Source organism: Poeciliopsis prolifica, unplaced genomic scaffold, assembly GCF_027474105.1.
Source record: "Poeciliopsis prolifica strain line A6 unplaced genomic scaffold, Auburn_PproV2 SCAFFOLD014, whole genome shotgun sequence".
Taxonomy (NCBI): domain Eukaryota; kingdom Metazoa; phylum Chordata; class Actinopteri; order Cyprinodontiformes; family Poeciliidae; genus Poeciliopsis; species Poeciliopsis prolifica.
The window spans coordinates 3,841,064-3,864,809 of NW_026562389.1; the positions used below are offsets into that span (position 1 = coordinate 3,841,064).

At 36.8% G+C, this 23,746-nt stretch overlaps 1 protein-coding gene across 2 annotated transcripts; it reads left to right on the plus strand.

The window, feature by feature from the left end:
• Positions 1 to 514: 514 nt before the first annotated feature.
• On the plus strand, positions 515 to 23,227 carry lifra (LIF receptor subunit alpha a). Of its 2 annotated transcripts, XM_055039297.1 has the most exons (19): positions 515 to 649; positions 10,195 to 10,396; positions 10,520 to 10,656; positions 11,093 to 11,246; positions 11,403 to 11,678; positions 13,026 to 13,152; positions 14,541 to 14,656; positions 14,810 to 14,946; positions 15,313 to 15,469; positions 15,674 to 15,738; positions 15,917 to 16,142; positions 16,313 to 16,504; positions 16,667 to 16,768; positions 16,864 to 17,013; positions 17,204 to 17,338; positions 17,904 to 17,993; positions 18,429 to 18,522; positions 18,674 to 18,740; positions 18,847 to 23,227. In XM_055039297.1, the coding sequence occupies exons 2-19, from the start codon at positions 10,291 to 10,293 to the stop codon at positions 19,525 to 19,527; spliced, it is 3,012 nt and encodes a 1,003-aa protein (XP_054895272.1). In that variant the 5' UTR covers positions 515 to 649; positions 10,195 to 10,290; the 3' UTR covers positions 19,528 to 23,227. The 2 variants fall into 2 exon arrangements, with proteins under 2 accessions (XP_054895272.1, XP_054895273.1); XM_055039298.1 differs by lacking the exon at positions 17,904 to 17,993.
• Positions 23,228 to 23,746: the final 519 nt, after the last annotated feature.

Consider the following 23,746-nt stretch of genomic DNA (forward strand, 5'->3'; position numbering starts at 1 on the left):
AAAAGCAGCATTCAGCTTCCATGCACCAAAAATCTAGAACAAACTTCCAGAAAACTGCAAAACAGCTGAAACACTGAGTTACTTTACATTCTTACTGACAACCACATTTTTAGAGTTGCTTTTTAACCATAAACATTTTTAACCCTAAACATGACTGACATATTTGATGTGTATTGATGATTGTGATGATTGCACTCATCAAAATCTAATTTTGGTTGACAATTGTGGACTGTAAAGTGCCTTCTGACTTTGTATTTTTATGTTTTAATGATGTGAAGATGTTTGTTCCTGAAATCTGCTATACAAATCAAATTGACTGATGACTGATCAAGTTAAAATCCCTTCCAGTCCGCCCTGTGAGAGCCCCGTTCTTTCATCGTGACGTTGTGCTGCATCTTCTTCCTATGGTGTCGAAGGGGAGGGGAGAAAAACGTCTACCTCGAAGCTGATTGGCTGGTGAAGGACGTCAATCATTCCGGTGCTCCGCTGTTTTCCAGAAATACCAGCAGCCCGCTGTCTGGACAGACATCGGGAAAAGTCAAACCGTACAGGCGAACCGCGAGGGTGGGAACACAGCGTCTGTAAGAAGCTATACGTACTAAATTTAACCTACGAAGGGATTTGTCACGGATTTCCTTCCATCTAAAAGGTAATTACGATGTCATTTATTTTTATTTTCTACCTAATTTAACGTAACAGGTTAGCTAAACCGTCCGGACTCCGTGGTCAGTGGCGTGGCCCCGATGCTCTGGCTAGCAGCGGCGGTGTTTTTCCAAACATATCACTGGCCTTCGTTTGCGTGGACGACTACCTTTGAAGTCACTTAAAATCAGTTCAGGCCATTTTTTTACCCAGTCTGTGACTGTTAAAAATGGACATTTGTAATGGTGGATAGTTTACAGTTGGTGTTTGTTGTGTTCTTGTTCGCTGATTATGTCACGCTCTCCTGCTGCTAATGCTAGTAAAAGCGTCCTGGGATGATGTACTTCACACTTATCTGCCGTAAACAACCATTTATTTGTGAAAGGTATAGTTTGAATTACTGAAATAGTTCACACAACATTATCTGGGCACAGAGTAAGATGTGAAATATTTTAAAGCCTTTTATTTATTTATTTATTTATTTTTCTGTTGTTGGTTTATTTTTCTGTTGTTGGGACCCCTCGGTGGGACAACTAAGGCGACTGGAATGGGACAGAACAGCTTTAATATAATTTTTTTCTCCATCGTTATAATTTATTCAAAGTATTGCGTGGTTGAAGAATTTAAAAAAAATTACGTTTTTTTTTCATCTCTGTGATAAATGAAATGAAACTCGTATTATCCATGTTTCTTTATGTTGTTGGCTGTGGACAGGAAGGATCGCCTGTAGCAGTCTGTATTACAGCGGTAGAGGAGAAGCCTTTTACTGAAGACACTGTTGTTTTATAACAATTTCTTGAAACGGGTGCTTAGATTTCACAATAATTTTATTGATTTCATGAAGAACTCTTGTTTGTGCCAAGCTCTCCGGATGTCTCAAAGTTGTCTCCAGAACAGAACCAATCTTTGGCATCAGGTTGTTGAGTCTCTTTAAATCCCTGACTCTGATGTTGTTAACCCAACAGATGATGGCAAAAGATATTACATTTTCCTCAACACACTTACAAAACATATATAGAATCTGCAAACAGTGAGAGATATAAGCTTCCTCAAGAAATACAGTCTGCTCTGTCTCTTGTTGACGACTTCTCTGATGAGTCTACAGTTAAGTCTGAACTCTGAATTATTTGTATTCCTCCACTTCTCTCATTATAGAAATATGGTTAGACCTAACACTTGTTTTCTTTTAAACCTGTAATATCTTTTGTTTTCTTCAAATTCAAGATAATATTATTTTATTTTTCCACTCACCTTCTTGTCCATCTCTGATAGACTCGCTATCTACATAGTCATCTGAAAAATTATCCACACATCACTTTGAGCAATATATTAAACAAATCTTCCCTGACCGGGAACTGTTGGGTCAGAAACTCAAAATTCCCGTCAGTAAACAGATCTTGTATAAACGCTACCAAACGGTGTTGAAACTTGTTTCAAAGTCGACCCTGCTACAAAATGAACACTACTGGAAGTGATCAATTCTCAGAATCAATTAGGTGTTTAAAAACGAAGGCAGAGGAATAAGGGAGGGGTAACAAATTTCAAAAGAATTTGTATGTTTCAAAAGATGGATCAGAATCAAAATATTGTTATAATTTTGACTTAAAACCTTAGCAAACCCAATTATCTCACACATGCAGAGTGATATTGCCTCTGAACTTTATTGTAAGATTTCATCTGAATAATTATTAACCATGCTGGGTTGGAACACTGCAAAGTGTGCTGTTCTCATGTCCTCTTAAATCAGAATCAGTCAAAACCTGCATTGACATAACAGTTTTATAAACAAATTGTGGACTGCAATTGGATACAATATTCTATTTGGACTTTATCTCTTTTCTGAAAAATGAAGAAACCTGTTACTGTCTAAGATTAACGTTCCAAATATTTCAAATTGTTAATTGGCTTAGCATATTGTGTCTAAATACATGTTATGTCATTAAAAGAGTTGGTGTCTGGAAATATGTCTTTACTGAATGTAAACAGCCATTTCAGCTTAGTATAATTTAACTGAAAGTTGCCTCCTAAAATGGAATTTAAGTTGTAAAATATTGAGAGAAGACTGTATATAAATGAAGATAAAAAATAAATAAATAAAATGGAATCCATAGGACTCTAACTCTAACCAATTATTCTGCTCCAAAGCTTGTCAATACGTGTAATTTTCTTTTCACTTCATTTTTAGGTAAACCCAGTTTCATTAGGACATTTTTCTGGTCATTTAATTGTACACCTTACCACCTGCAACTGTCTTAAAATGCTTCTTATACAATTAAGTATCCTCTGGGGTGTTGTACTGCCTTCTATTACAACATCTTTTATAGATCACATATTTATTTTAGTGGTAATTTGAAAATGGGGGGAGAAAACAGACAGCTGAGTCAAATTAGTGATCAGATTTTTTTTTTTTGAGACAGAACATGTGACATTAGGTTGTCTTTTCATAATACCTGGTATTTATCACCATAGTGTTGGATAAAAATAAACTCCCTACTTGCAGTACAATAATGTTCAACCTAGTCCATTCTGCCTTATTCTTTCTTTTTTGTTGTTGTTTTTCTGTTTTGTTTCAATGAGTCACCATAACAGGTTTGTTCTGCCTAGATTAAAAATAAATTGTCTATTACTTTTGTGAGTTTTTTTTGTTGTTTTTTTTGCATTTCCTGTTGCTTCCAAAAAATTGCATTCATAAATGAGTACAGGAAATTTGAGAGTAGGAAGGAAGGAAACGCTGTTTGGATCAGCTCCAAAAGCTCCACAAAGAAGACTGAATGTCCTTTTTCCACTGAGGTCAGTGCGCCGGCATTTGACATGGACACTCTCCCTGTTTTTCACTGACGCTTTCAGTGAAAAACAACTTCCCGTCTTTTTCCCACTTCTTTACAGAGTCAAGCTTAAGTAGTTGTGACTTTCAGTTATAGTCTCTCTTTTATAGTACACCAGCCTCACTGTGCGCTTATCTGGTTGTCGTGGTTCTGGTATGACGGTGTAATGATAGAGTTTCTGAGCGAAGGCGGAGAACTGATTTGAAGCCTTTCTGTGTTTGGCTGAAGAAAATAAAAGATTGTGATTGTTGATGAAATGAGTGGTTTTGATAGGGCTGGACAAAGAAAAATCAAAATATCATAATGTATCTGACAGAATATTCACTGAACTCCAATCCAGAACCAAACAGCATTCTAGGAAATGTAGGCAGAGAAAAGGCTTTTGCTGCTCAAACTCTCACAGAGAGCTAATATAAGCAAGGTGAGAATCATCTAACTCACTTAGTTATTTGTTGCCGAACAACAATCTGTTGAATAACTTCCACTGCAGCATGGCTAGGAAAAGTCATGCCATGATTTTGGTAGTATTTCAGATATTGGAAGCAAAAACAAATATTACTGATATGAAATGGCTATGTCATAAGTATTAAGCTCCAGCCCTGGTTTCTAAAGGTAAATTAAGCTTGTCAAGAAGGTTTCTGATTATATAAATAGACAACTAATATCAATATTTGAACTGCTGCAACATCCAAACATTAAATTAAATGAGTGATTATATTGTAATTTTCATTAATCACTATGTTTGTTTCAAATACATTTAACACTTTTATTTTTAGTAAAAAGACATGCTTATCATTACCAGTATCAAGGTATTGTAAGGTCTTCAAATTTGAACTTGCTAAAATTTTTCATCATTTTATGAAATAACTGGAATATTGAAACTGGAAGTGAGCTGGAACACTTTCCCATACTTGACAGAAAACAATTAACAGTTAAATATTCCCACCCATAAAAGACAGGCAGCTGTGGAGTGGAAACTAAAGGAGGGCCACTCCTCATGTTAGTCAGAGTAAACAGTGGCTGAAATACAAGCAGTTTTGTCATTTTATTCTTTTGCAATATTATCTTTTGTCTGTTAATTCTCTTGGATTTCTATTTGCGCAACAGACTGATTAATAAGTAAGCTAGCTATTAATCAGGAGTTTATTAAGTCTTGCTGAGCCTTAAGCGCTACTGTGGTAATTGCAGCTTGTCAAACAGTGTTACTCAAAATGTTACTTAAAATTTCAAGTGACATTAAAAACATAATGTGATTTAATTGATAGCTGAACAGCTGAGCTCAGTGTGTGCTGAAGTAATTGCACTCATTGCAAATATTTATCTTTGCATAAATCTGAAACTGTATTTTCATATTTGTGTTCTTTGTCAATTTCTGAAGAGTGTTGCCCCTCTTTACAGATTCAGTCAGTGATTTAATTCAAGGTTACCAACTTTTGCTGACGTTATTTCATAAATTCCATCCCATTTTTGGTCCGTCCTGCATGCTGGACTTAAAAAAAATGTGTTTCTTATGTAGAAATGCATCTGAAATATATTTTACAGATGGGTAATATCAGGGGTTACGGTGCTGCTTTCTTTCTTTCTATTCTGTTTTTAAAGAATTCTGATCTTTCTAAATAGGATTAATCCAGACACTGAGATTTTGTTTGGTTTTTAAATAATATTATCTCTGTGGTTTGAGTATTTTGCGGTCACATATATTATTGCTGCGGGAAAAGGGACTGTTAACCAATGGAGAGTTATTGATTTGTGTGGAGCTATCAGTTCCTTGATAAGATTTCCCAGAATCTGCTTTTTTTTTTTTTTAACTCTTTACTGCTTCCCTCTGGAGTTGAAGGCTATATGTAGAATCTGTATTGTGGGTTCTGAAGTATTTTAGTTTGGTACCAAAGTTGACAATGAAACCATTTTTGGGATGCAGACATACTAAAACACAAGTGTGACTTTGTGTAGGGCCTGCAGGGTGTTTTTTCTTTTTGGTTTTGGCCCAGATTTGCAGAAAGACGCTTCGCAAACAGCTCTGTTTATGCTGAGCTTTGCTTCTGAATTTCTGCAGAAAGAAATGTTTTTTTTAGGGTGGGCGTGGAACTTCCAAAAGTCTCTAGATATTAAATAAAGTGTGGAATAACTCAGAAGCATAAAGCTGACTTAAAATAAGACTTTCTGTTGCCAAGTGTGTAGAAATGAAGAAATCACATTAAGATAATCTGGTTAGCTGTTCTGTTCAGCTGCATAAATAACTGCTGCAATGAGGCTCTTCAGTGTCTCATGGCTCAGCTTTTAGATGATAAACACCTGGTTGGGTTGTTTTTAAGCGGATCTATAGTGAATTCATCACTGGAAAAAAGCTGCACTTGAAGACGTGACACAGATTTAGCTGCTGGAAAATCATTTAAGAGGGAGACATTTTTACAAGAGTTCAGGATTTGTTGGAATTGGAGCCTATCGTAGACCTCAACAGATGAGATGCACTACGAGGAGAAGCGTTTTCAGTCTGCCTTTTTCTCTCTCTTTTTTTTTTAAAAAGCTGCTATAGAAAAAGATTTAGCCTATCAGGTTTTGTACTCTGATGTTTTAAATTTAGGTCAATAAAATTGGAAATGTTAGACTGCAGAAGTACTTTTTCTCCATTTTATTTGTGTAGCCTCCCTGCCATATCTGTTACCCACAGCAATTATTATTTTTGCATTGAGAAATGAATCCTACTGACTTTGTCCTTTAACAAAAATAAGACTAAATTTATCACTGCTGCAAACATAAATTGGGGATTTCTGTTCTGTCATCCAGCAATGAACCAATTAAATGCCTCACAAGTACTGCAGAAGACAGTATTAACAATGTATTTGTCCAGACTTCAGTAAAACAGGCTCTGTCGGTAGGAAGAGTGTTCAGTTTGTACTGTTACTGTAACGGGCTTGGTCGTCTTTTATGTTGTGCAGAAATGTCTGAGGCCTGCCACAGCTTGTTTGAGGAGAAAACCAGCTGCCAATAAAAAGAAAACAAAGAATCCTACAAACAAATGTGTTCATGTGCTGTTCCCGCAAAAGATTGTGTTGTGCTGCCGAGCACTATCTGTTTGTTCCTTAGAGCTTCTACCTGATAGAGTTGACATGCACCATTTGTTTTCTTTTTTGGTCCTCTTTACACAGCTTTTGCTTCTAGATGTTTACATGTTTCAATTTTATATCATACTACTTTCTGAAAGAAATTGTATTTCAAACTTGTTAAATATTCATTGATTGTTTACTCTAACAATTTACAGTAGAGAAAAATTCTGCTTTTCAAATACTTGTTCACGCCTGATTAAATGTAATCTCAACATTTTGCTTTGTTTCCTGGAAACGCTGAACATTTATAATTTATCATAATCATCATTTTTATTATTATATCAGCTGCTGCACTGGGCAAGCTGAGATAATGTAGCTTTTGCTTTGCCGCCAGGTGCGGGAACGGGGCTGTTGACGTCAAACTGGATTCCTGTCCCTCCATCTGTGATATGAAATGTATCTTTCAATACTGGGAAACGTTCCATTTTCAGGACTTTAAAGGACTCTTTGTGCTGAGACTAAGTAGCAAGCAGCATTTAAACCAAAAAAAAGAACATGGTTTGACTGCAGATGATTCACGTGGGCTCCACATTTTTGTAATTGAAGACATTCAGTGGTTCAGTTTGGATGAACTTTTGTGTTATCAAATTACTGTGCAGAAGCTTAAGACAAAGACGGTTTAAATTTCAAGGGTACCTTGCTAGCATTATGTTGGACCTCGTTTTTCTTTCATAACGGCCTCAGTTCTTTGGCACAGATTCATGAAGGTGTTGGAATCGTCCTGCAGAGATTTGATGACATCAGTCAACTGCTGCAGATTCGCTGGTCACAGATCAGTGTTACGATTCTCATGTTTCACTAAATCCTCAGGTGCTTTATTCGATTACATCTGGTGACTGTGGGTCTGGTGAAGCTGAAGTTTGAGAAAATCTCAACAAATCAGCAGTTTCAAAAATACCCTGACGAATGATTGCTGGCGCCCATTTGTCTCCACCATAAATTATTGTTATGCAATTGACTAATTGGCTGTTTGTGGTTAGAAACTATTTCGTTGTTGTACCTAAAAGTATCTGGTGAGTGTGTTACTTGTGAATTAATTAGCAAATCTTTCCTTTGTCTTTTCACGTTCATCTTTGTAGGTTCTGGCTTAAGGAAGACAGGGTTAAAGGCTAATGCACAGCATTTCTGTTGGTGCCAGAAGGTGGGCGTTCCCTGGGAAATCATCTGGGAGCTGCTGTGAGGAGAATGATGGCTTTTCATGCCCGTTTTCAATTTTATTTCAAGCTCTCAAGTCCTGGTTTACGGCATGCCTCTCTGCAGATTGTGTTACCAGCACAATTTCAGTGCTTTCTCATATTGCAAGCTCTCAGTTTACCAGAGTGAAATCCCAGAGCATGCGTTCCCTCTAGGCCATGACTGATGATGCTTCCTCAATATGATAACAGTTATGCACCAAGGCCTTCGGATGGAAGCTTTTCAGATTGTTTTTCTATTTTGACTACATTGTTGAGGTCGGCCATGCTGCTCAGTGAGCCAAAATAAAGACGGATGTCTGCACAAACTAAAGGGGAGATGTTCTACAGCTGGGATCATTGGTTGTGTTGTTGTGAATTATGCATTATAACACTATTGCATTGCCTCCAACCTCTATAATGAGTTTTCATTAGAACAAACATTTGTTTGTGATTGTAAATGTTTTTTTTAGTGACAAATATAATCAATTTATGTTACTAAGGACAGCTGATTTATCATTGGTGCAAAGCTTTGCTCATTCTCAAGAGCATGAAGGCAAACCATGTGAAAGTTTTTGGTAAAATAATATAGCATTCATCTTGAAACAGTTTAGATTTTTTTTTTTTATTACTGAAAGCATTTCAAAGATGAGGGGGACTGATCTGCTCTACGTTTTATTCTCGGTTAGGTTTATTATTATACTGTTTAATCAAAATTAGAGTTAATTGGCATCAAATACTGTTTGATGTTGGGGAAATAAAGATAATTAAATCTTTAGCAAGTCGGATGTAATCACAAGATGGCTTTAAGATGAAACCTAAAAATAATCCTCTACCAAAATATTATAGAAGATGTGTGTTTGTTTGTTGGGTCCAGTCAGGAGTCTTGCTGCATATGTTTTTACCATGTGGAGCCAATAAGGAACGGTTTTCTGCATCACAAGTAAAAAATACGTTATAGTGATCTAAACCAGAAGCAGTTATATAAAAATAAATATCACCTAACCATCACAGAACAGTAATCTGGGAAATATTATTTATCCTATTGAATTCCTATTTGACTTGGATTAAAAATCAGATAAAGGTTAGGGAGGCATAATAGAGATAAATTCAATTGATTCAGTTGGATTCAAAATGGCCAAATCTAACAAAGAATTTGCTGTTCATTGTTATGAAAAAAAACAAAAAAACTCATCCAATTTGTTCTCAGACCCCAAAGAATTGCAGAAAACTTTTAGAACAGACCTTTAGCAGTGTTTGTGCTGATAAAGGAATGAAAGATTCATGAAGCAAAAGACTTGATTTAGAACGCTGCTCTTCCAACAGAGATGAGTTCAAGTTTTTCTCAAGAGGCGTTCATGGCTGTAAGGATGTTCATGAAGCTTCTCACATGTTGACCGGATAAAGAGGGAACTTACTCGATGAGGTTGGCCAAATGTCTCAACATGTACAGTCGGTAGCTAATAGCTTCCCATCGGTCAAAAGACTGCATGAACAAAGAAAGGAAGTCCAACAGCCTTGTATTCATGCATTGCAGGACTCTCTTTAAACAACAAATTTAGTTTTTAACAACTCCTTCTGTTGTTTTCTTTCTATAAAAGAGGAATTTTTAAAAACATTTTAAATGGTATTCTTAGACTTGTGTGTTTCATCATTTTCTCTGTCAACTGCCAGTGATTGTTTTTCGTTTCTTTTTTTTCCCGTGTCTGATTGAAACCTTTTCCTGGCAGACAAGCGTGGGGGTTTGGCATGAATCCAGGCAAAGCTTTGGAGGGAATGGAAAGCGGTTGAATAGACTGCAGCCTACTCCCTAAATTAAATCTAAGAAGAATCAAACCTGTGTAACCTGTATGTGTAAGAACATTTCTTAGGGACAGAAGTGGGATTTTCTTTGTACATACTCGTTTTAATCAGGTTATCCAAGTACTGCTTTTGCTTGTTAAAGCCAGTAACTCTGCCTCTTCCACCACTTTACACTTTAAATGATGACTTCAACAGTGGCAAAAGCATTTATTTATCTTTTTTGTTCTTTTTTTTTTTTTACACTTTTTATGTCTTTCCTGTTGGCAAAAAGAAAACTAGTTTATTTATTTTAACCGCAATACGGCAACGCAAAGAAATGCAAATCTATGCAGTGAAAAGAAACAGACACACGGTATTAAAATTATTTTGCAAATGAAGATCTGATCAGTCTGGCATGCATTTGTATTCTGCTCCTTTATTCAGACGCCCTGAGTAAAAACAACCAGTTTGCAACTAGAGCCCACATCTCTTGGCTGTAATCAAAAACAACACCGCACTTTTTCTCAGACTAAAAAAAAAAACATTCTGAACAAAAAAAAAAAACAACTACTTTCTCACCATCTTTTCATAATTATGCACTCTTTGGGTAACATTTTTTTTCTCTAAGGATTGCATTAACACTGTCTCTCTGTTTTCCTCTCCTAGATTGCCCCCGTCTCTCTCTTCCGTCTGAGGATGTTTAGCTTGTTGTCACCATAGTGCAAAGGACATCACATCAGCATCAACAGACGGTGGATAATTATGCCGCGCTTACTCAACATCCTCACCTCAAAGCCTAACTGTGGCCCTGTCTGGGTCGCCTTTGTTCTGCTTGGCATCTCAGCTCTAAATACTCAAGCTAAAATTGGTAAGTATAGATCTCTACTTGGAGCTTCTAAGTTCTTGTTAATGTGTCTTTCTTCAGGAAAAAAAAACAAACGAAATGGGAAATACTTGTTTTAATTATGTTTTGTTTTATTTTCTTTCCCAGTCTTAACTGTACCCCAGCAAGTGAGCCTTTCAGCCAACTTTTTCACTCAACAACTAACTATTTCCTGGTTTGGAGGAGAGGCCACGACCTTTGACCTTATCATTTTGAGAACCGAATTCAACGAAACTGTCTTTTATGTAAGGATATTTCTTTCTTTAAATTCATGGACCAAAACTTATTTTTTAAACCTAAACATAATCGATTATATGTAGACTTCTAGTCAATAAGTCTAGATGTAAATGAACCTGACAAAAGAAATGCTAAATAATATGCACAGACCTTATTTTCTTTTCCTTGATGAATTAGAATCTAACTTTGTCAATGTTGAGTATAAAATCTAAGCATTTAATTATATTTGTGTCTAACTGTCTCAACTTGTGTACAAACTACAGAAAAATATCTTGCAATTTTCAGTTTAGAAAAATAGCAAATCTTTAAATGGAAATTTTTTAGGACGCATGAGCAATATTTCAGTTTTCTTAATTTCTGCTAGAGCTGCAACGTTTGCCTGGAATCACACACCATTTCCAGGATGTCACCTTATTCACTCTGCTTTCTCTGTGTTTTTTGTAGAACACAGTCCCAGTAGAAGTGAACCAGGATGGTGGTCGCCACCAATGGACCTGGACTTCTGTTGAACCTCTGGAGTGCACATCATTATCAGTCAAAATCCGCTCAAGAGATGGAATAACAAAAAGTGAATGGAGTGAACCTCAGATCCTGGAAGGTCAGTTGGAAATGAATTTTTCTCAATATAATTTCTTATTGGAGAACCTTTTAGACTGCTTCTTATCTGGTTGTTCAATTTTACCATAAATTTGGCAACAACTCAATCTTCTCTTTTGTCCTAATCCATTGTTGTCATTTCTTCATCTCTTTGCAGGAAGGGATGTCCCGAGCAACAGCGCTTCTCAGATGTATCCTCAAGACAGAGTCGTGCCTGTAGGGGCCAACACAACTTTCTGTTGTGTTGTGGGGGAGGGAAAGGAGTTTAGAAAACTTCTCTACGGCTTGACGGAAATGAACGTTACACGTTTGAGTCGACGAAGTTATGCCGCCACTGCTGTTAACCAGCGCTCATCTAGAAGAACTGGAACAAATGTTTTTTGTCGTTTAAAGGACAAGAATGAACTGGCAGGATCGGTCATCTTTGTCGGATGTAAGATGTGTGGGTGAATGGTTGATGAATAATTTATCTTATTGCATAAATAGTTGGAAAATGGGATTATTTGGGAGGATGGTGGGAAGTGGACCCTAAATTTATGCTATAGTCTCTCTTTGGTGGAAAGTTGTGGGATATGTAGCTGTTCACATTCAATGACACAACTTGTAAAAAGTCCTAAAATTGAATCTTTTTCTACAAGAGTATAATCTCACACTTAAAAATCAAAAACAGTCTAAACTTTAATTAGATTTACTAAGTGGGGAAGGCCAGAAATCTTATTTTCTTGGACTGAATATATAAATATGACATGAGACATTGGATGATTTCCCTTATCTACTCTAAAAAGTGGAAAAGCAGAACGTGCAATATATACAGTACATGGCATAAATGATAGACAGAGATATGTGTTCTATCAGGTAACCGTGATAATATTTGTTGGTGACCTAATTGACTGGCATTGAAACATAGAACAAGTGCGAAGAAGCATGGCTGAGAGCGGGTGAAGCTCGTTGAAAAGACAGGATCAAAAATGTCAATTACCTGGTCTGTTTTTAACATCCAATGGTTCTGGTGCGACGCTCGGGAAGACCAAGCGTCGCAGTGATGTCGCTGTCGGCTGGGTGGAGGTGGAGTTGTTCCCGTCAGCCAGTCAGTTCCTGAGATCACAAGCAAATAAAAAAAACTTGTAAAAGCACAAGGTGGGTCAGTGCGACCCCGACTCTTAAGACTGGGAAGGTTGAACAGTCAGACCAGGAGCAGGAAAAATGTAATCTGCAAATATGTGGGGTGGAGGAAATACAGGCAGTTTGTTTTACTACCTTAAAACAAAGCATATGCTTTAATACCAGCAATGCCAATCAATGCAGCTGTCTACAAGTTCCAGTCAACACTGGAAGACAAAGCAGGATTTGACGCACATTAAGAGTCTCATTTGAAGGGAGACCTGGGGATGATGGGCAGCAGGATAAAACAAAACATGTACAAACATACAAATAGCATCCACAAAAAGACCTAAAAATTGTACTCATGCATATGCATTGCACTCAATTAGTATGTGATTTAGATCAGTGTTAATCTTCATAAATCTGAAAATGCCTATGACCATTTTTCACTCTAAAAGTAATTTTTAATGTGTGTTACTGCAACTAAAACAATTGATTTCAGTGATTTCTTTTTATGCACCTTTAATAGAACCTCTAGTATTTATGGAGATTTCATATGTCTGTTCAATTTGTTTTTTATAAGAAACCTTTACAGTGGTCCTAATGATGCATGCATAATAATGATGCTTATAATTAGTGTAATACAGCATCTCCATTTTAATACTGTCCCTATTTCCAGATCCACCTCTACTCACCAGCTTTGAGTGCATAACTCATGACTTGACCTCAGCTGTGTGTTACTGGGATAAAGGACGAGCCACCTACCTGTACGGCAAAATGGAAAACAGCTACTCCATAAATAAGAGGTATGTAGTCACCATAGCAAAGTAAATACTTGCAAAAAGATTTCCACGTGGCCATAAACTACTGCGCAGCACAGCTGCACACACTTAGAGGTTGAAACTTTCACCATTTACCAAACGGAAACTTACCCAGTGGCAAAATTCCACATAATTCCTGCTCAACGTGGCAAGAATAATTTGGAGAGCATTGCTTCAGCCTTTATAAAGGAGCCTATGCTTAAATTACATAAATATGTGAATCTCACAATCAATCATAATCTACAAAACAATCTGAAGGATGAGATATTTACCTCTTTTTAGAGTTATGGTAATAATTGTACTTAGAAGGAATTTTTATTTTCTTAGAATGAGTGCAAAGGTGGATTAAAAAAAAATCAAGATTGAAAATCAGCATTTGTCTGAAATGTATAAAAGAACAATAAAGTCTGTCAGCAAGAAAGGATTTAAATGGATGAACATTTACCAGCTACTGATTTGAAAAAGATTCAACATCAATTTACAGATCACCTATCAGTTCAGAAATAACGGCCATTAAGTGCTTGCCTTCATGGAATAAACATTGAAAAGAGCTAAAAGAGCAAAACAATTTAGGCTCCAGCATCAGTTTTTGCAAAAGACATTAATGCTGACTGATTGATATTTCACTATGTCAGTAAGTCATTAATGATGCTTTCCTGGCAGCGTTTTTTTTTTTTTTATTCTGTCGCTTACCATTTGGGATAATGATTATGAGATGTTAATAGTTGAATCTTCTCCCAAAAAATATTTTTCTCTCAAAACAAAATAACAGAAAAATGGAGCTAAAAACTATAAAGCACTTAGGCTAAGTAACAACTTACTACCCCATGTCTGCCTAATGGGTTGGCTCTCATCCAGACATTTTGCAGAAATCTTTTGAAAGCTGGCCAACATGTCCTTTATTTTTGATCGACCACATCACTTCTTAAGTCTTTGCTTATTTTTCTTTCTGAACTGCTTATGGAGAACCTGTAGATGAATGCACAGTGCTTAAAAAAACAACACAAAACAAAAAGATTATTTCGTTACAGTTTTTTGGTCCATGGACCAGATCAGGATTTTAAACTGGATCTTAAACCACATTTGGTTTAGATGTGTAAACATTCTGTCTGCTATTTTGTTAATGAATATTTGCAAACAAACTAAAATGAGAATCCTGCCCAGGTCTCACAAGTTTAAGTGTTATGAATTTTGAAATGGTGTACAAGTTGGTTTAGATGCCAAAATGGTAAATCCCAAGTAAATTGTTTTCTGAATGTTACAAAAAAAAATCTAAAAGTCTGGTGAAATAATGGATTTTTAAACATTTATAGAAATCTTGTCTGATCTGCTTTTAATTAAATACTGTTATTGCTGTGTCATTATCTCTGTAGCAAATGTCCTGACAGGAAGTGTGTGCTGCCTCAGTGGGACGGTAACTGGACTCTGGTGGCTGTTAATCCCCTTGGCCAGTACAGTCTGACTTACTCAGCTGAGCTTCTTCACAGAGGTAGGTGACTCGACCTTACTCTTCACCAAACCGTCTGGTATACACTTCCGTTGATCTAGTTCCCGCAGTGAGATTGGTGAAGACATAATCTGTATTTTTCATAAGAACTTTTGCTACTCATCGGCTCATGTATTGTTTCTCTGTTGCCTACAGTGGTGCCAGTAGCACCAGAAAAGATGTCTGGCACTGCCCAGGCCTGGAATGCCTCTGTGCAGTGGGAGTGGCCATACAGTAGCTATTCCACCCTGGCTCTTGTCTGCCAGGTACGACTAGCCAGCCACAATATATTGGTAAGTAATTTCTAAAAGTTTTTTTTTTTTAATGCAAAATTTGAATAAATACCCATCACTCATAAAGTGGATTTGCATTTCCAACATTACTTTTATCTCTAAATCGTTCAAAACAATTGGAAATGTTTAATGTTTTCCTGCCAAAGCATCACTACGATTCAAAGTATTGATTTTCCACTGAAAAGCTCATTACAAAAATATTTATGGTTAATATTATCTTAGTGCACTTGAGTGGCAGTGGGCAAGATGGTAGGGTTCTGAACTAGCGTAAGCTCATAAATAGAAAACCTCATTAAAATAATTTTTCTTGACTAATAAAATGTAGTTTTGATCATCTTTTTTTTTTTTTTTTTGTATTTCCTGTAGCTTAGAAATTTCTCAGGTGTGGGTGTCCGTTCTGTTTTCCTGCCTCACCTCCACCCTCACACCAACTACAGAGTTCGAGTCCGCTGTGGATCCCAGAATCACTTTTTGAGGTGGGGCAACTGGAGCGAAGAATTTAACTTCACAACCAAATCATATGGTAAGAGTTTGTGAATAATGTAATCATAAGGGAAGGCACCTGATTTGATTATAGTTTATGTATTTATTTAAGGGTCTTTATAAAGACATCAAGACCGTTGTTGTTGTTTTTACAGGGTTCTGTTCCATTCATTTTTTTTTGGCAGAAATTTCAATTTCAGGTATAGTGTAATTATTTACCTTTTTTTGTTGTTTTTGTTTTTAGCTCCTGAAGCCCCTGATGTGTGGATGTGGGTGAACAGGGACAACTCTGTGAGGGTTATATGGAAGGTGACGTCCTTTTCTTCAAAATCTTTCTTTTTTCTTCTTAGAATATGCAGCATTTACATCTGGGTAACGAGCATGACCCTAACTCTCTACATTAGTCTTTTTTCACATGAAGAAGTTTCTTATTTTGAAACTTTAACATGAAAATAATCTTTCTACTTTCTGCTCTCGTTTCTTTTAGCCTCTGACACAATGGCAGAGCCACGGTGTGCTCACAGGATATGAAGTTACTCTCTGGAACGTTGAAGAAAATGAAAAACAAACCCATAATTTATCGCCAAAAGATAATTCTTTGAACCTCACTCAATGGGCATCAATCACCAGTGAAAAGAAAGCCATTGTATCAGTGAAGGCAAAGAATGTGAAGGGGATGTCTCCACCTTCCAGCATAATGTTAGGTTTAATAGGTATGTGTGGAGAGAGGGTGAACTTGTGGGATGTTTCGCCAAACATGCCTGTGTGTTTTAATAAGCCTGTGTTTTGTGGACCGTGAAAACAAAGGAATGAGGTCAATACCACATACAGGAAAAGAAGAGATGTCTACTGCTTTACTAAAAGCGTTCCTTCTCATTTTCAGATGACAAGTCCACTCCTTTGACTCGGACGATTTATACCAGCAGTGGTTTCAATTTGAGCTGGCCGTACAATGACAACAGTACATGCAGTTATTTGGTTGAGTGGTGTGAGGCTGTGTGCACGTCAGACTGCGCTGTGGACTGGATCAGACTGGACACTGGAAGCACTCATGTCTCCATTAAAGATTCTATCGGTAGTCTGACTTATGAATAACTCTTCTAAGTCAAATTTAAAAGCCATTGTTTGGATTTTTTTTTGTACATTTAGGGAAAATATTTCACATTTTATTATATAATATTCTGCAAAATGTATAATATTGAATGTATATCTTTTTATTTATTTGTTTGGTCATCAGTTAAATTCCAGCCAGGTGTGAGATACAACTTTTCCCTCTATGAGTGCCCATCAGTTTCCCCAGTACTGTTGCAGCGCTGGCAAGGATATATTCAGGAGCTGTGTAAGGATTGTGCAATATCCAGAAAATGAAATCTACTTTGGTGATTTTATGTACTGTTTTGTTTCATTTACATCTGTCTGCTGTTACCTCTGCAGCCCCATCCATTTCTGTCAATCTGGAGATCAATCAGCAGGACTGTGACGCTGTTCTTCGCTGGGAGGAGATTCCACTGGTTGGCATAAGAGGCTTCCTTCAAGGCTACAAAGTTTACAAAGTCAATAACTTCTCCGATTTCACACTACTCGGTAAATTTATCAGTTTACTGTCATAGTAAAGTGTTTTATAAAGGGGAAAAAATGTATAAAACATTTCTTTTCTCTCTTATTTTTGCCATTTAAGTCAACAAGTCTGGTGGGTGAAGATGTTAATTTTACTCCAACATATTTGTTTCTTCCTTTTCTTTTCTGCATCTTTTCCAACCTGCCATTTTTGTAGCCAATCTGACCCCTGGAATGAGGACTTTCACTGTGGACGGCCTCTCTCACAGGACCTACAAATTCACTGTCAAGGCGTACACATCTGCAGGAGAGGACACAGGCGGCACTGCTGCCATCACGCTGAAGCAATGTGGTGCGTGAATTACAAATAAAATTGAGCTAATGTATGTTCAAATAAAATGGACATATGTAGCTAGATAGATGTTAGAATAATTATGTTTTGTTTTCAGTCTTCCATAAGTAGTTACCAGTTTGTTTTTCATTTAAAGGTTAGTTTAGTTTTCTCTCAGCCCAGTGAGAAAAGAAATTTGCTAAAGTGTGTAACCATTCTTCAACCTTAAACATGTTTTACCAGATAAATTCTCTTTAGGCCGAGATGCTCTTTAAGTTGTAAAACTGTCTGTTTACTTTCTGTGCTCCCCCTTTTCCCTTATCAGGAGAGCACCCCTTTCTTTCTTTAGATTAAAAGACCAGTTGTGAAAACAAAGGGCAGAACACATGGGAGAGCTGCTGGAAGAAGCAGCTTTTTTATGTCTTCTCCTTTTGCAGAATAATTGATTGAAATTAACATTGTCTGTGGTTCTTTTCATTTAGGTAAACAGAAATTACCTATCAAATGTTTTTTTTTCCAATTTGTTTCTTTAATAACAAATACAAAAACAACAGACATCCCACTCTTTTTTTGGTCTTCCCTTCAGATTCTCAGGGATTCTCTGAGGTCTTCCAACCACACACTGGTCTCTCATTAAGCAGCAGGGAGAGAGGAGAGGGTTACCAACCACACATGTGTATGTTCTTGAAAAAAATATGTTACTTTTATCACCTAACATTCTGACAAAGGAAGAATGTTGCTCACACTCTGATGCACCCAACCTCAGTCGTGTTATTTATTCACATCAAGGCTGTTCTTAGTTTACAATGACTTTCAGCTATTCTCTAGAAATAGGAGGGGCTAATGGAAACACAGCTGCCAAAACAGTCACAAGTCTCTAGATACAATGAAGTTATCCCACAGTTGGTTTTCCGAGTCATAAACTTTGACCATTAGTCTTTGATGTCCTCCTGTTAGGGCAGCTGTGGCTTCAGGCATTCTGCTTAGTTCGGCACAATTCCTGCTCCTCCAGAAATGAAAGAAAACATGCGTCCCGAAACAAAGATGTTTTGATATAGTTCTTTGTGACTAATTTTGTGGTTTTTTGTTTGTTTGCTTTTTTTCCTAACAGCAGATGGACTGATTCTGGAGATTTTGACTGCTTTGGGAATTGTGACTCTGCTACTGACCACTGTTAGTTGCTTTTGCTTCAAGAAAAGAACATGGTAAGAATGTTTTTGATGGTTCTTTGTGTTTTTGAAAAGAATATATTGACTGTGCAAATTGACATTTCTCAGTCTCTTACTGTGTTCTGCACTGTTAAATCTATGACTATAAATGTCACACAGTTTAACAAGTGATGTTTAATTGTTTCAGGGTAAAAAAGGCATTTTACCCGGACATCCCTGAGCCCAAGCTGCCTGGTGATTGGTCCAGGACACAGGTACAGTACCACCTTAAAGGAGTCCAACTCTTCTGTACTCGCATCTACAAATGACCAATCACCATCCATATGAAACTGACTGTAGTCTCTAATTTGTGCCTTTCAGGGACCTTTGGACGTGAAGCCGTTTTCCCACAGTATAGTCCACATCATAGAAAAACCCAAGCGGGATTTTAGTAAGGACGCTCTCGTTATCGTTCCTGAGGAAGAGGATTATGAGGGAGAGGGAAATGGAGATGAGCCGGTAGACACAGATGAGCCTCAGCTGTTGCGTTACTACAACCAGGTGGTGGATGAGCGCCCCATTAGGCCGCGGTTTCCAGACTCCTCAATTTCCTCCTCATCTTCTGTAGATTCAGCCAACACTGACGTGACGTACACAGGTATCCAGACATCCCACTCTTCTTTGGTCTTCCCTTCAGACTCTCAGGGATTCTCTGAGGGCTTCCAACCACAAGGTGGTCTCTCTTTAAGCAGCGGGGATAGAGGAGAGGGTTACAAACCACAGTTGCACTCTGTAGCCCCGGATGGAAACCTAGCTTCTCCTGAGCCCATTGTGGAGCCTCATGCTGTTGGTTCTGGAGGCTACAAGCCTCAGAACTCCTGGCTTTTAGACTCTCCTACTGAGGGAGATGAAAATAGCCCGGCCCCCTCGCTGGGCTCACCCACCTCTGTAGCGTCTACTCAGTTCCTCCTTCCTGATAGAGAAAAAAACGAAGAAAAGAGGCAACAACCATCAGCAGCAGCAAGCTGGTTCACCAACCTGCTGTCATCTGCAAAACCGTAACATCATCTCATTTTGGCTGTTAGTTGGGTGAACCGCTCGTCTTTTCTGTCATCATTGTCTCATATCTACACACAAGGAAGAATCCTCTCACTGTAGCACTGTGTTGTCGAAACCTGCATCTTGACTGAGTTAATGCCATTCAAGGTGTCTTTACTAAAACATTCAACAAATATAAAAGGTTTTTTTCCTCTTTGTTTTTGGTGGGATGTACATCAAATGTACATGAGAAAATGCATTTTGTCAACAGATATCTACAGATTTGCAGTTATGTCTCTCCTCATACAATAGTTAATGTCCCCCCTGGGAAGCCTGAAAATTATTTTAAAAGCTTACTTGTACAGCGCTTTATCAACTCCAGAGGAACCCAAGGCGCTTAACACTACATTCACACACTGATAGTGGCAAGTTACTACACTGTAGCCACTGTTGCCCTGTGGCAGTCTGACAGAAGCAAAGCTGCCGTCTTTTCTGCTGTCAACTGATGAGTTACTGAAAGACAATGTCAAGTTTCTTTAACAAGGAAAAAAGTAGTACAAAAGTAGCTTCCTTTTTTTCTTTTTCTTTTTTTTTATTGATAAAAAAAAAATACTGTTTTGAAAGATGCACTTATAAAGAAGTGGTGCTTTCCAATGAGGTCTGTACATGTGTGAGGGGTTGAACTTTTAGGATATACACTACAATAAGCTAGAATATTATACATTTATGTCACTACGCAAACTGTTACTATAGAGAATTTTGTTTTGTCTTCCATTTCCAGTGAAGTTTATTTTGTTGAACACATTTAACTTCAGGCCAGTGTCTTCTTTTAAAGCTATGCTGAGCATTATTGAGATTACTATGGGTATTAAATGATCCTTTCTGTGTACAGTGCGTAAATTGTCTTCAAAGCTGTTATGCTTCCAAGAATTTGCACCGTTTCACCTTTCACTGCCTTACCCTGAAGTATTTAAAATGTTCTGCAGGTATACAATTTACAACTGATCCAAAATGCACTGTGTGGAGTTATAAATCCAACTGGAGTGTTAATGTAAACAATTTTATTTTATCTTTTTATTTTACAATTTTTTATGTGAATAACACTACATTTTACATTGCTTTTTAAATGCATACAGCCACTTTCTATTTTTTTATGGTTGGGGGAACTACATTGTATATAGTCAGGGCCTAAACTCTTGTTTATCAAAACTAAATGGTTGGAAAAATTTGTTTGTACATGAGCTCTAAATTAAAGGGCAAATATAGATTTTTTTTTTTTTTTCAGTCATCTCTTTTTAGTTTTGTTCTGACTTGTAGCTACAGGTAGTTGTGTAATTTGTATTTTCAGAAATGAAAGTAAAAATGTTTAACTGGAAGACCAGTGTACACAAGGCAACTGAAAGTGATAGTAGTTTGGAAACTAACTCAGACGTGTCTATCAGTTTAAGTGACTATTCAGGACGACAGACACTAAATTTGCAGGTTCAAACTTGAGTTTATGAATTTGAATATTAATATGATGACTTCATAAGATGCCAGAAATGTGATGAGAAATGTCTTGAGTCGCTTGAAAACTTAACAAACCAGCTACGCTTCTGCTATGAGTCAAAAGCAGCTTTGATAGCTTTTGACAAGACTTTGAATCTATGCGATTTCTGACCAGCATTGTTACTTTGATGCCCAAACAGTCGTCAATCCTATTTATCCAAATAAATAGGATGTGGATAAATAGAATGCTTAGCAATCCAAGAAGAAGTTATGCAAATCTCAATTTTTTTCTACATGTTTTAAATGTTGGGGTAAAACTCCACTGCAATTATATTGCGGTCAAAACATTATTTGGACACCATGTGTCACTTCAACCACTCTGTCATAGTAATTAGTTTCTCCCCCCCCGATTGTTTGGCAGCAAACGTCACCTCAAGTAGGAAATGGAAAAGATAAAATACCCAAACAGCAGCTGTAACTAAATAATCTATTCTTCATTTGGCTCAAATACAAAGATAAAATGCTTAGTTTAGTTTTTCTGGTTAGACATATAGAGAAAGTGTTGTTGTTTTAGTTTGATCTCCAGGTGTTTGTACTTATGCAAAAAACATAAAACTAAAATTTTAGCAAAAGCAATTATTTTCCTAGCAAACTGCACCTGCATTTATCTTGATGGGCTTGCTGTAAACAAGAACAGTTGGGTCTTTTCCCTCAAGTTTGTGTTGACATTTTACTTAAATTTAAAATGTTCAATGGTTAAATAATCCTGGGCCAAGAATTGTTTGGCACTAAAAGACAATAATAATGGCCATTCTTTTCCGTTCACAAATATGGTCAGGATATTTCAGATAACTGTCTTTTTTTTTTTTTTTTTAAGTATTTTTGTATTTGCAAGGCAAATCTTTTTTGTTTACATGACAGGCTTCACAATGGTTTCAATGAAAACATTGTTGTACATATGAAAGTGCCTCCATGTTTTTTTTTTTCGTTTTGTTTTTTTTTGTTTTTTTAAAGACTTTCAGTTTCAGGTAGTGCATTTTAAAAGTTATCTGCTTAGAACAACTGGAAGTCTTATCAAGTTTTCTATTCAAGGCTATTGGGATTTTAGGTTTCCTGGCTCAAAAATATATTTGCCCTTTAAAGAGTCTGCATCACCAGTGGTGAGGTTTTGCTAAAGTATCTGTAGGGAATGTTTATCCTTTGGACAATACTTCTCAGATTTGCTGGATTTCCCTATTGTATGTTTTTTTTCCCCTCCCCCCAAGTTGAAATGGATTCTCTTCGGCTGACAGTTATTTACTTTAGTGCCTCCAGCCAACAAGCTTTAATGAAAATGACTGTGACATGAAAACACTATTGCAGGATGTTTTTACAGTTGAGATGCTAGTGAGGGGCAATCAGCCCAGTTTTTTTTTTTTTTTTTTTTGACACTTGCAAGCTTTTTCTTTAGGTTGTAAAACTGATTAAAAAGATTGCATATGAGTGTGCAAAAATGGTGGATTACCTTAAAGTGTCATTGTTGATTGTTACAGAATTTAATTTAAATTTGCACCTTAAAAAAATAATATGGAAGTAAGATTTCTTTCCTTGTTATGACAAAATGTTATACTTTATCAGATATATTTTAGTTTCATTGAAATCTTTTTTTCATGTAATGTTTTTTTTTTTCGTTTTGTTTTGTTTGTTTTAATATTGTAAACCAACTTAATACTGTGTAGCTGAACTTTCTCTTTATCATATTACAAACAAATTTGTAATCAGTGTAGATGTGACCAGAAAAGTTATCACCGATGTGTGCATATTATTTTTCTTTCAAGCATACTTTTTTTGTTTGCTAGAAATTGCCATGTCTGGGGAAAAAGACATGCAGGGTCCACTTGCTGTCTAACATCTCAATATTAGCTCAGTAGTTTTGTGAACTTGATGCATGCTACATAAACTAAATACAAAACAGTGGCTTTGTGAACCTTTTAAAATTGTTACCTTTTTGTCATCTTTGGCTTGAAGCACTGTCTAACACATTGCATGATAACGTGACTTAAATGTTATCTGTTGAACACATTTTTACCCCCCCTGGATTTCTGTAAAATGTAGAGAGTTTATTGCAGAATATTTTATTAATGACCTATATAGTGTAGGAATTGCTTCTGAATGAGTGTGCAAATGTAAGAATCAATACCACAGATTGCTATCATTCTTGTTTAAATGCAATAAATTGCTTTTTGTCTGAACACTTGCCACTTTGTCAGTTGATTTCATTTCTGTGCTAGGTGAGTTAATTTACACTTCAGAGAGTTTACTACTTACTTTATCAGTGTTGAGTATAACATTTTAATCTGAAAGTATGTATGAATATATGTATGTGACACACCCCATTTAGCTAATTAACTCAAAACATTTGCAAAGGTTCCCTGAGCCTCTGATGGTCTCAGGCTGGACCAATATACTGCTGAGGGGACAAGTGTCCAGAGGACAGTCAATACAAAAGGTTATTGCTAAAGATCTGGTTGTTAAAGCTTATTTACCGGAAGTTAGGTGGAAGGAAAAAGTGTGGTTGACTTTCAGATGAAAGTAAAGACTGCTTTTCAAAGTATAACAATCTAAAGGAAGAGTGGAGATGCACAGAATTCACTTTATGAAGAATCCAGTGTAAGTTTCAAACTTAATGAAGATTTGGGGACCAGCTGGTGCAGGTCCACTGTGTTTATTGAAGTCCACACTCATTTGGTTGGAAATTTTAGAGCATTCCTTTGTT